The following is a 17,003-nucleotide window of genomic DNA, read 5'->3' on the forward strand; positions in this document are numbered from 1 at the left end:
TTATCTCAAAAATACTGTTTGCTTAAAAAGGCAGGTATGTTTATTCCTAAAACGAGGTGCCAATCAACATGCCACTGATGAAGAAGGGAAAGACCCGTTAACTATAGCTGTGGAAGCAGCCAATGCTGATATAGTGACCTTGTAAGTGTTTTTTTACTTCATTATTTCCCGTACACTATAGGACTTGGGTGGGGTTTCCTTTGTAGGTATGAACTTTAAACTTGGCCAGTTATTTACTATATACCATATACTTCTCTAAGTACAATAAATGTATTAAGCACTTTACTACATGATCTTGGTTTTCACAACCCTGTGAGGAAGATGTTATTATTATTAACCTCATTTTATAAGGAAATCAAGCCACAGATAATTTGAAAAACTAGTAAGTGGTAGTGCTGGAATTTGAAAGCAAGAATTCTGGCCTTAAAACCCATGTTCTTAGCCACCTCTGTTATCCTTCATGACCAATAGAAACAGAAAACCCGTGATTTCTCTAAAATGGATTATTTAACTCTTAGTACATATTGGGATGGGGATTGGATTGGTACAGTAACAGGCAATTATTCTGCTACCTTGAGAATCAGGATTATATGTAGGGGGGACATCTACATTGGTGTTAGTAACTTTTGCAGTTGCATTGCTTTTGGGCAGTGATACTTAAGGATTTGTTTGTACTTATTTTTAAAAGAATACTCTATTTTAAGATAAAAGTACTTGTTTTTGAATGTTTGAATACAATTTAATATGATCTGTTAAGGAATGATTTTTGAGGTCTTAATTTGATTTTCATATTAGATAAAAGTTAATTGTTACACTTGGAATCAAGAAATGCGTTTTCACTTACATGTCATTATTATGTAGGAAATCTCAAGCATATGTTGTATGAAGTCACTTTTTCATTCTATTCTGGGCTGAATGAAGCCCGGAATGGTTGATCCTTTGTTATATAAGTAGAGACAGTTCCATTCACATGACTAAATCTCAGTCACTTACAAAGAGAAAATCCCACGACTGCCTTGAACTCCTGAGCTCCCACTGAGAATTCTTGGCTTGTCATATGTCACTGCTGAATAAAAAAATTTTTTAAAAAGCATATTTTCTCTGTACTCAACTTCCTTTCCACACTGGAGGAGTTATGTTACTGTGGAGGCTATTGTAGGGAAATTTAAATCATTGTAGATTTACAATTAGAGAAAGGTAAGTTATTAAAGAAAAGACAGAAATGGTATAGAGAAACAAATCTTGGTTTTGCAGGGTTCCCAGGCAACTCTTACAGTAAAGGCCCCTCTTCCCAAAGATAGCTGTTTCCAAGTTAACTAAATTTTCTCATATTACTTTGTGTAAGGACTTTAGTTTCATTTAAAAATTTTTGAAAATAGATGTCCTCTTAGAAAAGTCCAAATACTAAAAGGAAAATTATGTTGCTATTATTAATTGACACAGTGGTTGAAAATGGAAATGGAAGGGATTCATGGTACTCTGAAGATAGGAAAAGCCCATTTTAGATGCTGCAGTAGTTGCCAGAGAGAGCATGTTAGAAGAGAGTGTTAGAAGTCTGGGAAGGCAATGAGTATTTGGTGGCTTGAAGAACAGAAGAGTAATATAAAGTAGGAGAAGGGTCCCAAAGGCAACATTTGCATGTTGTTGTTATTTTTTTTAATATATTTTATTGATTTTTTACAGAGAGGAAGGGAGAGGGATAGAGAGTTAGAAACATCGATGAGAGAGAAACATCGATCAGCTGCCTCCTGCACACCTCCTACTGGGGATGTGCCCGCAACCAAGGTACATGCCCTTGACCAGAATCGAACCTGGGACCTTTCAGTCTGCAGGCCGATGCTCTATCCACTGAGCCAAACTGGTTAGGGCCATTTGCATGTTTTAAAATGTTGTTTCACGTTAGTAAGAAAATGGGAAGAAATTCTTGTCTTCTTAATCCAATGCTACATGTCTTCCTGCTGCCAGGATGAATAATTCCCAAAAAGAATGCATAGCCAATATGGTAATCTTGGGAAAATCTTGGTCACCTGTGGTCATTATTATAATGTTTGTATATCAAAATATATTTCCAGTATTTAGAAATAACAGACACTGTTTATATGACTGGAACTACTCACCTCAGAGTGAACCAGAGTGAATTTATGATAGGCTATTGCTTCCATACTATAGCATTAATTTCAGCAGTTGGCGGTTAAAGTTTGATAGGTTGCTATAGAAGCCAGGAATTCTCTGGAGTCTGGAGGAAGCAAGTTGCTGAAGGTGCTGCAAGAATCTTGCTTTAACAGAGCTGAAATGCGCCTTCATTGTCTTCTCTCATGAGAATTGTATAAAGTGAAATACAATTATTTTTCTATCTGGATTGCTGGCTGGGTCTGATAGAATAAAAGCCCATTTATTTCAGTGGCAAATATTGATAGAGAAAAAAATTACATTAGTACACGTTTTATCTGCTTATACAATTCATTACTTTATGAATATTTATCTTGTATAACTTCATCTAAAAATGCTTTTATTTAATTTTAGGTTACGTTTAGCAAGAATGAATGAAGAGATGCGGGAGTCAGAAGGACTTTATGGACAGCCAGGTCAATATTCTACTAATAACCATACTGAAATGCAGTATAAGAAATGCATTCAAGAATTTATAAGTTTACAATTGGAGGACTGATAGTTCTTTAGCAAACTAGCTTAATATTATAGAGTTTTATAACTTGTAAATTGTGAGTTGTTAAGTATGTACTGTACCTGTTGAATTCTTGGGGGTGGTCAACTCCTGGGCCTTTAAATATCCATAACTATTCCTATTAGAGTACACATTTACTTGCTGTATTGAACTCTGGCTGCTGACTTCTTTCTCTGCTGTACAGATGTCTTCCATATACATTCCAGTGAAGTAAATGGAATGATAATGTATCTTTATACACTTACAGCAGCACAATAGTCATTTTCTTTTTGAAATTCTCTGTCAACTGAATATAACAAAATGGCTTTCTTTTTGTTAATTCAGGGAATTTCTATAAATTGTGTTCAGGGAAAAAAACAAATCACCATATGCTTGGCAAATAATAAGTCAGAATGGAAAATACCTAGAAAATGAATTTAGGAGTTTTATACTTTGATATAAACATGAGTTGAAGGTTTAAAATAAAATTTACCAGTAGGTTAAGAAGTACATAATGGGAGTGGAGTTAGTTTAAAAGGTATAGAGGAAAGGTCTCGTTTTATCTTATAATGTACAATATCTGTTAGATAAATGGAAGTTTTTTGAACAATATTTTGAGAACCTGATGGCAAAGTAGACTTATTCATAATTAGAGAAATCTAATTCAGTATCAGCTCAAGTCTCATTTTGAGTCATTTTCACCCTTGAATCAAGATGTTAAGAAAAGGAAGAAATGTTGTGATCAGATTCCTCTCTTTGATGAAATATCAAATAATTAGATCTGCAATTTTATGAAGTTGAGTATATGAATTATTAATATATCTGTTTTAAATTCATATACATATTAGTAAGAAACTTGGAATTAATGACTAAAATAATTGAAATTGTTCGCTATATTTAATTTTTTAATGAATATTAATAATTTAAAAAGCTTGATAATATCTATTCTTGTTTAAATATATTTTGAAATTTCTGTACTTTGTTCTAGCTTCAGCCATTTCCTTTTATTTTAATCAGATTAATATATAATTAATAGATATATGGGGCCATTCTTTTCTCAGAGGACTGTATTTACTACTTATTTTTGGTTTAATTTAACAGGGAACAAGTAAGAACTTTGAGAATAGAGAACATCTAGATACTTCTAATCTAGGGTGTCCCACTTTAATCCTATGGATCAAACAGTACTACTGATTCATGATATACCAAGATGTAAGAAAGCTGATTAAGGGTGAAGTCTCAGTGTTAATTCTGAATTTCACCCATTTGTTTTAAACTTGAATGTGAGATTTTAAATGTTATTATTTTGTAACATATACTTAAGTGATGGTATTACTAGGCCATTTTTTTGAGGCCTTTGTGTTTAAGCACTTTAAAATAAAAAATATTATTCAAAGGCTATGACCGATATTTGTGAGATAAGAGTGATCTTCAAGATTTTAAGTTAAACTTTCTTTTTTTCCTGAAATTTTAAACTTAAATGTTTGGTCAGCTGCTCTTTCCTTAAGGTGTTTGCTGATGAAGTTACACCCAACTGTTTAGTCAGAAGGTCAGTGGTTGACTTTTCTCTGGAGTTGGGAAGCTGGAAAGGACAGGGCCTTTATGCTCTTGCAACTTCTAGTTTCACCTGAATTGCTTGGGCTTCCGCCACCATTTAGGAGCATTCATATGTCTCTTTCACTGTTGTTTTATGTATAAGTTTATGAGTATATACCTTCCATTCATCCAAAGAAAAATAGACTTTTGCTATTTATTTGAATGAAAATTTGAAAAACCTCTTTTTAAAAAAACAAACTTTTATACCACTCTCAAAATTCAGTTTAGAGATTAAAAATAGATCAGAATTCTGGAAATGCAGAATAAAATGAAATTTTGATCTATTTGAGGATCATCTTGCTAATTAGATTTTTCTAATTAGATTTATTTAGAGAGTCTGATATTTAAAGCAGAACAATTTTATACTTATACAGGTGACATGGTGAAATGGCACAGCAATTGCTCTCTGACTACTTTTCTTCTCCCTATGAGTCTTTGGAGAGCAAATATGTTTGCTTAGGTAACAGGTCTTTTTTTCTCCTTCGCCTATCACTGTAAATTTTTCTCATATATTTTGGTTATTTTATCTAGATACTTTTTTTTTTTGCTGCCTACCATAAGAAAGAAAATCTCACAATTCTGGATAATTTTAAAATGCAGTTAGTTTCAGTCTTTTGATAATGAAGAGCCCTACCAGAAGACTCAGATATTACCTTTGGGAATCATGGACTTATTTCTAGGAGACTCCACTTCTGAATTTTCTATCCACAACCCTGACCTCAGACTCCTGATTTTTTGCAAGGTTTAAGAGCACATGTTTCCTGAAGGGAAGATTTATCTAACCCTGTTTATCAGTTACTGCAGCTCTTAGGAGAATTGGGGTGGGGGTGGGTGAGTGAGATATCATGCCCTGCTCTGAATTGTTGGAAACCAGTGTGGTGGTTCCCACAGTCCAATTTCTGGTCCTAGGATTCCTCTTGATTGTTGGCAGTTTCTTAGTCGGTTGAAAATCACTGCTTTAGTTAACCACTACTGGTTATGTGAGTATGTTACTGACAAAGGCTTTTGTCTGATCTAATCAGTTATAAAAGAAGGCTGTAATTAACCCAGAAGGGGCAAGATTAGTTGGGGGTGGGGTTTCACATGCTGCCATCTTTTTGCTCAAGAGCAAAATCAACAAAATCTTGGATCATTATAACTGCTATTGCAGTGGCTATTCTGAATACCAAAAATCAAAAAACCATTTTAAACTACCAGTGGAAACAGCAGTCCACATTTTAAAAACTCAGAACTGTCCGGGCACATAGACAGTTAACTTTCTGAAGAGAAATACTAGTACAATGCGATTAAGTAATTTAAAGGATATAACTTAGCATTAAAAATATTGGGTGACTAGTTGTTTACCATTAATAATAAACTGTTAAATGTACTTCTGTAAACTTTCCAGGGCATCATATTCTGGCTTATTGTTTATATCTTCTAGTGTAGACAAGTTATAGTTGCCTTGGGAGAAATTCTAAATGATTAAAATTATATTTAAATTTTAAAGGATCACATTGAAGTCGATTTGTGTTAACTATATTAAATAACTTAGTCATTATCATTATTGTAACCTTTGTTTTCTGACCATACATTTTGAAGCCTAAGAAAGGTATATTGATAGTCCATTATTTAGTGTTTTATTAGAAACTGAATGTTAATAAAAGTTTTGTGTGTGTGTGAAGGTGAGACTTCCTTCCGTATTGTAGTAACTCTTTTAAAATGTATTCAGTAAGTGAAACAAATGATTAGTGTGTAGCACCAACAATTTTTCCCTCAAAGAAGCATTTAATTGAGTGAATAAAAGAGCTTATAATTTGTTTTGCATGGTACAATGGTTCTACTAAAATGTACTTGTGTAATAGGTACTAGATAATTTTAAAACGAAAACTGGAAAACCACAAAAAGAAAAAATTCCACAGCTTGCTGTACAAAATATGCATTGCTAATAGTAGAAGCCATATATCACCATTGTACTGTTATAATACTAAGAATGCTCATCTGGTGCTATCTGTAAACTATTTGGCATTGGTGTCTCTGCTAGATCCTTCTTCCTATTTCTTCTTGAATGTATAATGTGTGCCTTTTAAGTTACTTCTGGTGTTGAATGGTAAAATCAGTGTGGTATTTTTATATTATAATCTGCACTTTACACTTTTTTGGAAAGTAAAATTCCAGACTCTCCAGTTTAAATAGTATTTTAAAAATATTTATAATGTTTACAATAAATATTTTAAATATTTTAATTCAACATCTAAGAATAAGAAAAAATTTTAAATATTTTGTATGGTTTCTTAATTGATATTTAATGTTGGTCTCTTCTCGTATTATTTTATATCTTTTAGAATGGCTAAAAATGGGAATAGATTGTAGTTTGTCTTTTAATGTGGGAGTAACTTTTAAGAAATCATGGATATAATTGGATTGTCTTACCTATTGTTCCAGCATTTCAACCTTTGTTTTTATTGTTTTAATGACAATGAGTTAAGAATGTTACTCTTAGCCAACCCTATTAAGATTCTCTCCTTACTTTTTTCTTTTTAAAGTAGATTGATTGATTCAGGTCATGAGAAATTTCCAGGGTTAAATGAAAACTATATAGAGATTTTAATAACTTGCTTTTTACATAGATTAAATATTAAAAGTGAAAAAAATATTGAAAGTATTAAAAACTTTTTATTGAAAATTTTGGGTTATGCTATTAGACCTTTTTACTAGATAGATCTTCGTCCCCTTCCCAGACTTTTTCTAATTCTCTAGCTTTTGGTATGACATCTATTGCCTCAAAAAATCTCTTTTCAAAAGCTAACAAAACTTACTGCACTATTAACAACAACTGTAGCAAATGAGTTTGTAATAAGATGGATGCAAGGTATATTCTAGGAAATAATTATAAAACCATGTTGCAACAACAGTCATGTAAAATAGTGTTTGACAGTCTAAATCTTGAAAACAGAACTATGCCAAGCTTCTGTATAAAGCTGATGTTTAATAGGAAGCATTCCTAATGGATTACTCATCTTGAAAATAAGATTTTATTTTATACAAATCCTTTATTTGAGGAGTAATCTGTATGTGTGTATATGTTTAATTTCTCATGGCAAGAAATAGAGTATTAATCAGCTATAGTATTAGTATGTATAATCTTCTTCCCTACAAGCATATTTGTATGTATATACATATGTCTATTATTCTAATTCAACATGTTTTTGGTATTCCCATTGTTGTCATAGTATTCTTTCTCATATGACCTACAGTAAATAAAAACTTCTGACTACATGTGAAAATTATGATTTTATAGTCATTTTCTAGGCTTTATCATTTTATAAGCTTAGTAAGCAGGGGATTAGGTGTGTTAGTTTTAGTTAAGCATTAAAGTTAAAGAATTTCTTTTTCACATGCTATTTAAATTAAAATGCCTTTTAAAAGGTAATACTAAAGTAGGCTTCCCCCCTCACCTGATTATCAGCTTTGTCTAGTTAATAACTTGCATCCATCAGAAACAGTTAGTGTTTGTTTTTGGTCTTTCCTTTTGGTCTTGATCAAGGGAAATACTTATTTAAAGAATGCCTTGTTTACTATACCTCACTTATACTGACTTTTATTTCCCATGTATGAATAAATGTATTTCTGCACATGGCTTTAAAATACTTGCATCTTTGCTCTTTTCTAACTCTGAACTTTCCTCTATGGCTGCATTTGAGGTGCTTTTTTCAGGTATAGTTTTCTTTCTTCTTTCACTATATACTTTTCCAGCATTTATATTTAGATCATCTTTTTTCTTTTAAAAATGCTCAGCTAAACAAAATTTTAATAGAATGAATTATAAAGTAGTTACTAAATATAAGAATGAATATTGTTTATTAATATTTTTATTGTATGCATTTTAAAAGTGTCCTTATTTTACTTTCATGCAGGTGATGAAACTTATCAGGACATTTTTCGTGATTTTTCTCAGATGGCATCCAATAATCCAGAAAAACTAAATCGTTTCCAGCAAGATTCACAGAAATTCTGATTTTTTTTTTTTTTTAAGAAGGGGAGAATACTAAATCTGGTGACTTCCTAATGTATAGATTTGAAAACTCACACATTTTTACTACTTTAATTCTACTTAATTTTAGTAGATATTGAGTAGTTTGGAAAAAAGGTACCCATTCATTGGTAAAACATAGGGCTTTAGTAGTTGGAAGAGGAGCCTATTTTAGGACCCACAAAAAGGAAGAGAGGCTGTTTAAAGGGCTATTTTTATAGATAAAAATTGAATCTAGACTTAGGCCATCTTTAGGTTACTATGTCCTAAGAGTTTAGACAAAAATCTCTTTTTTTGCTAGTGGATGGTAGCGTTGATTTTTCTTCTGTGCGTCGTACCCAGTGTCACATTTGCATCAAGTGGGAGCCGACTGGTCCTGCCTGCCTCAAGAATATGTCTTGTCTTTAGTTTCCCAGATAACATTAGTGGTTCAGAAGTGGTTTTATTTTGCTTTGATAGCCTAGCTGTTATACACACATATGTAATTTAATTATTAGCTGGAGAGTATGTTTCCCCCATTGGTTCATAAATGCAGTTATACTCCTTAGATATCTGGTTATTATCCAGTACTTTAACATACATACAGTGTTTGTACAGGTAGATATAACTCAGTCTTTCAGTTTTATTCCATTTTATGCAACAAAATGAAGCCCTTAACAAGTTTTTTTAATCACCAAAAGATTCTCAGTTATAGAAATGGTAGTTCTTCATTGTTGGGTTGATTTCCTAAAACCTGGACAAACTTATTGATGTAATAAAACTGTTTCAAAGGTTACTTGAATGTTGCAAAATTACGCTTTCATCATATTGTAACTTTCAAAGGAAAAGCTGATTTATAGAGTAATGTAGAGCATTTTTATATTTGAAATTTGTCCTTTTCAAGATACATTTTTGCTATTGGTCCTTGTGAAAGAAAAATCTCTTTGTAAAAGGAGAAAAAAAACGTAATGTTTTTCTTAGCTTTAATTATAATATAGCATTAAATTGCTTTTTAATTTTTCAACATCTATTCTGTGTACTTGTTGTATACAGTGTATGTTATTTTAAATTATAACATCTATATAGCTTTAGTATTTGGTTTTATGAATCATAGGCCCTTGAATTCCAAAATATGGATATACTAATTTATCATTATATGCTACAAATTAGGCTAATTCCATCTTTGGTTGACATATCTTGTCAGGAGTATAAATAATTTAGTAATTTGCCTTACGGTTTCTTTATTTTTTAAAAAATGTTTTTATTGATTTTTTTTTTTTTTTGAGAGAGAGAGAGAGAAAGAGAGGAAGGAAGGGAGAGAGAGAAACATTGATTGGCTGCCTCCTGAGCCCAAAACCTGGGCATGTGCCCCAACTGGGAATCAAACTGGAGACCTTCTGGTGCACAGGACAATGCTCAACCAACTGAGCCACACTAGCCAGAGCATGGTTTCTTTCTAATATTGTCAACAATTAAATTTAATCTTATTTTACAAGTTACATGTGTTATCATTGATACTCAGTTTCTAAATAAGAGAGTTTTTAAAATTTGGCTTATCAGCTAAGTAGGTAAATACTATTTAATAGGGTAGAGATACATTTTCTAACATGCCTTCCTCCCAATAACTAGAGTTTTATAAATTAATTGACTCTCAAAACGGAATCTGTCTAAACAGGAATTATACTGAAATAAATTCACATCACAGGAAAGGTTCCATGTTTGGTCAAATTGCATGCATATAATGCTTATTTAGTAATAATCACTGCATATCAGATAAGAATAAAAACTGTATTTATGAATTATTTCTAAGGAAATCCTAACTTCCAAAAGCCTTGTATTGTAATTAAACCAATAACAGTCATAGTGTGGCTCAGTTGGTTGAGCATTGTCCTGTACACCAGAAGGTCTCCAGTTTGATTCCCAGTTGGGGCACATGCCCAGGTTTTGGGCTCAGGAGGCAGCCAATCAATGTTTCTCTCTCTCCCTTCCTTCCTGTTTTACCTCAGAGTCACAGATCATCTGGCTTGGCAAAAGTTTGATATATATCACTTTTATTAGAGTGTACCTTGAGATTGATTTTTCGAAAAACTCAAGCATAAGGAAATATGTTGAAAACAACAAAAAGAAAGAAAGAGGAAAGAGAGCTTCACTTTTCCTTTGCAGTGCCCATTCCTGCTAAAGCTCCTACCCTTTATCTGAGGAAGCCTAGGCAGATTTCCTTTTGGATTCAGCCATTGGTGCTTCAGAAAACCTGTGGAATCTCTAGTTGTGAAGGCAATTCTTCATGACGCTCTTACCTCCTGTGGCTTGAGTCATGAGTTGTTAATGTGGCAGTAATTAGTGCCCACTTACATTTAATGGTTAGAGATGTATTTACAGTACACTAAAGATGATCATGGTTCTGAATATCTTCAGAGAAGGCAACATCTTTAACAGTACAGGGAATCTGGTACTACAGAAATACATTCCTGTGGCTTGCTTTCTTAAATATGCTGAGACATAATTTGGATTAAATTTGGCAGAAATGATACAGTAAACAGCAAGGCTCTAAAGTATAATAGTTACAAGTAGTTACAAAGGGTGGCTCTTACCAGGGTAAATTTAGCTGTCAAGTAACATCTTTTCTATAGTATGTAACAAATCTGAGTTTTATTGCGCTGTGAATTATTCAGTGCATTATGAGAAACTATAGTGGGAACAACGTTAATCAAACCCTTGGGCTTCACAGGTCAGTGTGCCTGCCCTTTGTTTTCTTTCCTTAACTGATCTGCTGATACTAGTTTCTGATTCTTTCTCATTATTCTGTTAGTGCATTTCATTAGCTCATTAACTTAGAAGTTAGATTAATATTAAAATAAAAATGTTATTTGCACTATGAGGAGTTCATCAGGTGCAGTTTCATGTTAGAACTAGACTAAAGGTAATTGAGTAGTTATTTGCAATTCTATAAGGTTTTAAAAATTACCTTTGGTACAGTCCTTAGAAATCCAGGAATTTCCAGGGATTCACTACATTACAGTGTTTGCCTAATTTATACTGGTCTTGACTATAGACTTTAATGAACTTTGGTGTTTGTTTCTCAAAATGTATAGATTTAATTTGGAATACGTACTTGGTTCTTCATGAGTGCATTTTGAAAAAGAAAAATCCCACAAAAACATATACCTTTACACTCTGGACATCTCAAGTTTGTGATGTGTTAAGCAGTATTTTAGAAATATAATTTTATAAATGTAAAGTATGGTCACAATCAACCAAATTGTATTTAAGACTAAATTTACTACCCATTTTGAATAATGAGACACTTCCATATCACTCTTAGATTGTCAAATTAACTTTTCTGTTTGTTAGCACCTTTGACCATGGACATGAGCTGGAAAAATGATGTTTTTATAGAATTGTTTGTCCAGAATGACTTCAGACCTGCATAGTGGAAAGACCACTGACTAGTAATTACTATTCTTTTTGGATTCAGAGCTCCTCACAAATAAACCAGTGTGATGAAGCAAAATGAAACTATAACAGCATCCCTTTGTATACTGTTCTGCTGTTCACAGTGTACTTGGACATTACTTTATCTCACCTGATTTCACAGTAGGACTTCTCTGCACAAGCCAACACTGTCTCTTCTTTGATCTGGTTCACTCCTCTTGTTTTACAGAGGGGGTCACTGGTGTGCTGGTCGGTGGCATAGATGACACCAGAGCCCCCTTGTCTGTCGTTAATAGTCAGAGGCACTTTATTTGTATCATGAATTGATTTGAAATCATTGTAAAGCAGCAACATCTGATAATGACTGCCAGCTTTCCTTGTGTTTTGATAAAAACTCCAAATATTCTGGAGAACCTGGCAATATAATTACCTTGAAGGAATAGATTGGGATTTGACAACATTAAATTATAGGAAAGTTTACATTTTTGCAATAACAAACATTAATGAAAGGCAAAACATTTCAAAGGTAATTTTAATTTACTATATACAGGCATACCTCATTTTAATGTGTTTTGCTTTATTGCACTTCACAGATATTGTGTCTTTACAAATTGAAGGCAAGACCCTCCATCAGCAAAAAGGTTATGACTTACTTTATGGCAATACTTGCTTTATTGTGGTGGTCTGGAAATGAGCCCACAGTATCTCTGAGGTATGCCTGTACTTAAAAATTTCTTGATGAAAGATAACTAAAAGGGGCTTGGATTCAATTTGGTTGAATCCTGACATCTGCAAATATAATTTTGTGGACATCCTTTTCTGTTTACATACATTTATTTACTTAAAATGAGATAATGGGGGAGAGAAGCAAGGTTTGATTAAATAAGCTTTTCTCTATATTGGTCTTTTCACTATTTTATGTTTTAGATTTTTTTTATTTTTCATCAACACCGGTGATGTTAATTTTAAACAGGGAAAGCTCGCTACATTATAAAGAGTGCTGACGACATTTATTTTACACAAAGGCTTAAGGTTAACTTTTGGAAATGATGAGCTACTTTTCTGCATATGTTTACTTGTGCTTTGTGGTATTTTGGATCATTCCAGGCATAAAGACTTGTTACATGTAATATTTCTTGCTATCTGTGAAAGGGTTTATTTTAAAGAATGTATAACCAACACATTTACTTTTTATTGGTATGTAGAGGATTTGTATCTAATTCATGAATGTAGTTTTAGTGTAGTTTGTCATTGTAAATGAAACAAAGTACATTATCTTTATAGTTATTCTAAAATGTACATTATGTAAGAATTGTAAATATTACACTTGATTAAATACTTTGTATGCTGAAAAAATTATTATAAGTCAATAAAAATTTCACGTCTGGCATAGTTCTTTCATGCTCACATTTTCACTTTATTATAAACTACAACTTAAGACTTATCTGTTAACAACTGTCGTGTTTAAGGTCCTATATTCCTTTCCAACCCTGTCAGATCCATCAGATTGCTCCCATTTCCTAATTGCTTCAATAAAGAAATGCATTTTGATCTTTTAAACATTCTCTTCTGCCTGTATGTCTCCCAATTCATTAGATAAAAATCACAAAGGCTTTTTTGGGGCCCTAGCTTTTTTTTTTCCTTTCCATTGTGATTGACATATATGTTGAAGTTTCTAATCTACACAACACATTCACACACAGTCCTTTTAGTAAACAAAAACATGATTTATATGGATTGAGACAGAAGGGATGGAGGGATTGAAAGAACAGATCTGGAGGTGAATTGCCTGCTTTTGCCTTTAAAAGCGAATTGAAAGCAAACACATAAAACTTTTCTACGTAACTTGCTTTATTCCACTTCCTTTCATTTTTAAAATAGTTCTATGAAGAAGAGAATCCACACCACTAGTCAGTAAAGATTTTAAATGAAAACAAAGCCTGCTTTTTCATTATTGCAAAACAATGCTTTTTCATTGTAGAAAAATGTTTAAATTACAATAAGTGAAAAAGAAGATAATCATCCATAATTCCATCATCTGCCCATGCTGTCCAGTGTGGCGTCCAACTAGCCCCATGTGGCTATTGAAATTTAAATTAATTAAAATTACACAAAGTTAATTGCACTGCCAAGTTTTAAGGGCTTACTAATGTGACTTGTGGCTACTAATTGTTGTTTTTGATTTCAGAAAGAGGAAGGGAAATAGAGAGAGAGAGAGAGAGGCATCAACGATGAGAGAGAATCTGATCAGCTGCCTCCTGCATGCCCTCTACTGGGGATCTAGCCTGAGACTCAGGCTTGTGCCCTGTAAGTGACCTCCTGGTTCATGGGTTGATGCTCAACCACTGACCCACACCGGCCGGGCTTGTGGCTACTGTTTTGAATGTGGCAGGTAATATACCCAGCATCATAGGAAGTTCTATTGGAGAGCACTGAGGGGAAAACTTACTTCCTTGGCATATGTCCTTATAGACCTTTGCGTATGTGCATTTATATAAAGTGGGATCATACTGTTTTTTACCTGCTTTCGGTTAATAAATGGGAAATTTTTAAGTCCTTAAGTATTCTGTATCACTTTGGGGAGGATTTAAAAAACATTTTATTATGAAAAAATTCAAATATATAAAAAGTAGAATAACTTCAATAGCTATTACCTCATGGCTGACATTGTTTTATTTTTTTCTCTTACCCAGATTTTCAAAAACCAAACCCCAGACATTGAACCAGCAAATTATTCAGTATGTATCTCTAAGAGAAGAACTCTTAAAAAAAAAAGCCCAAGCATAATACCACATTTATGTTTTTAGAGAGAAAGTGGAAGGGAGGGAGCAGGGAGAGAGAGATGTGAGAGAGACACATCAATTGGTTGCCTCCTGCACTTGACAGGGTGGGATGGAACCTGCAGCCCTTCTGTTTGTAGGCTGGTGCTCTAACCATTGAGGACCACCAGCCAGGGCAATACCACATGTCTTTAAACTAGAAAGCTATAGTCGGTATTCAAATTTTCACGATTGTCCCAAATGTGTGCGTGTTTTTTAAAAATAGGTTCTTCAAATCAGAATTCGTGTTTTATTCATTGCAGTTTGCTAATAATGTCTCGAGTCTATAGGTTCTATTATTTTTTAAAAGTTTCTACTTGCATTTGTTGAATACACCATTTTTATTGCAAGCATCATTTTAGTTTAGCCCCTTTATTAACATTGGATTCCAATTTCTTTTTTTTTTTTTTAATTTTTTTTTTTTGGATTCCAATTTCTTAGCATCATAAACCTAGCTCTGCTTTATCCTTTTGGCTAGATATTTGAGTACATTCTTAACTATTTCCTTAGAATGATTTCCTAGACCGCTGGTTCACAATGGGTGGGTATATTTTTGTGGCTCATTCAGTGAGTCAGACACAGTGTTAGGTACTAGGGATATTATGGTAAAAGGGTAGACACTTCCTGTTCTTTTGGAGTCTGCCTTCTTGCAACAGAGAAAGATGGGACTGGCTAATGTATAGATGGCCCTCAGGGGATTGTGGAGGACGGTGCCTCAGCCAGACATGGGTTGGTTAATGTTTAGAGACCACTTGTTGAGGCAGTGACATCTAAGCCAAGGTCTGAAGCTGAAGGAGGTTGGCTGGGTGAAAGTCTAGGGCAGTGGTCGGCAAACCGCGGCTCGCGAGCCACATGCAGCTCTTTGGCCCCTTGAGTGTGGCTCTTCCACAAAATACCACGTGCGGGCGAGCACATATAGTGCGAAGTTGACTTAAAACTTTAAATAAAGTTTATTAAGTTAATTTTAGGGAACGTTGTGGAGTGAAAAGATGTAGTGTCGAGGATTGAGAAAGGTATGTTGAGATGGTTTGGACATATAGAGAGGATGAACAAAAGGAGATAGACGAAACAAGTATACAAGACTAGTGTGGCTAGGAGAGTTGGAAGGGGTCGACCTCAATGAACGTACCACAATCAGATTGAGGACGTTTTTAGCAAAGGCCAGCTTAGGAGTACCCTAATTAAGTTAATAACAATGTACCTACTTATATAGTTTAAGTTTAAAAAATTTGGCTCTCAAAAGACATTTCAATCGTTGTACTGTTGATATTTGGCTCTGTTGACTAATGAGTTTGCCGACCACTGGTCTAGGGTAGTGCTTTTCAAACTTTTGTCTGTGAAACAATCACCATTGAGGCTCAGGCTCACTGAAGGTAAGTAGGGCCTGAGCCTTTACGTTTTCACTAAGCCCTCCAGGTACTTCTAATGCCAACCAAAACCTGAGAACCACTGTCAGGGAGAAACATTCATTTGGATAGAAAAGAGAACTGGAAGTTCTTTTGGAGGCCATAAAGATTTTAGGATTGCCCATGGGTCCTCCAGAAAAGTTGTACCAATGAACACACCCTCATCTGCTGAGAAGGAATGTGCCTGGTTGACAATATTGGGTAGTAGTCAATACAACAGCAAAATCTGATAATCTACCTAATGTTACAGATGTGGAAATTATACAACAGGAAAAACCAATCACCTCTAATCCATAGATTAGAATCCATAGGTCAGAAGTCAGAGAACTTGGCCAAAGTTAAAAGTAAGAACTGAAGGGTAATTGTGCCTACCAAAATTCTTTGTCTACGTTTAGCCATATTACACACCCAGATGTATCTATTTTAAGCTGAGGAAATAGAACAAATCACCATCTGACATCCTACATTCTTTTTCGTACTTGTCTATTTCCCCCACTAGAATGTAAACTCCACGAGGGCAGGGATTCTTGTTTTATTTGTTTTCTTTTTCTTTTTATTGCTGTATCCTCTGATGCTATGATGCTTGGCATGTAGTGTAGTAGTCACTTGGTAACTACTGAACAAATGACCGGCTACTACTTTCAACTTACTGTTTTAGATTCCAGGCAATAGCATTCTTCAGGAAGCTGCAAAATTAGTTTTCACTAAGAATTGGGAATAAGGAAATCTTGAGATAAGACCAGTTCCTTCCTGTGTCGACTGATTTTCTCTGTAAAATTTAAATTATCTTGTTATTCATTTCTTATTCATTAATCCTAGGAGTACTGAGGTCTTATAAAGGTCTGAAGAAGAAAATATTAGCTGAATAAATTCTAGAATAAGTGACAGAGGAAAGAGCTACCTTATTGATGTAGGTTGGAGGCTTAAAAGGCACAATTTGAGAATTATTTCTCCCTTATAAACAATCATTGGAATAATAATATAGCTGTAGCACACTGCTGTGGGGATTCTGTGGAACATGTAATGAAGTCTTAATGGAGATGTGGGGTTTAGTCTTTGTAAATACCCACAAAAAGCTATGATTGCTAAATTGTATT

At 33.8% G+C, this 17,003-nt stretch overlaps 1 protein-coding gene across 1 annotated transcript in view; it reads left to right on the forward strand.

Annotated features, from left to right (window-relative positions):
• Positions 1-9,550, forward strand: part of ACAP2 (ArfGAP with coiled-coil, ankyrin repeat and PH domains 2) — a 144,185-nt gene extending 134,635 nt beyond the window's left edge. Inside the window, 3 exon segments of the mRNA XM_023750495.1 lie at positions 31-141; positions 2,524-2,585; positions 8,155-9,550. Coding sequence (XP_023606263.1) covers positions 31-141; positions 2,524-2,585; positions 8,155-8,255 — 274 coding nt within the window. The 3' untranslated portion in view covers positions 8,256-9,550.
• Positions 9,551-17,003: the final 7,453 nt, after the last annotated feature.

This window comes from Myotis lucifugus, unplaced genomic scaffold, assembly GCF_000147115.1.
Source record: "Myotis lucifugus unplaced genomic scaffold, Myoluc2.0 scaffold_14, whole genome shotgun sequence".
Lineage (NCBI taxonomy): Eukaryota > Metazoa > Chordata > Mammalia > Chiroptera > Vespertilionidae > Myotis > Myotis lucifugus.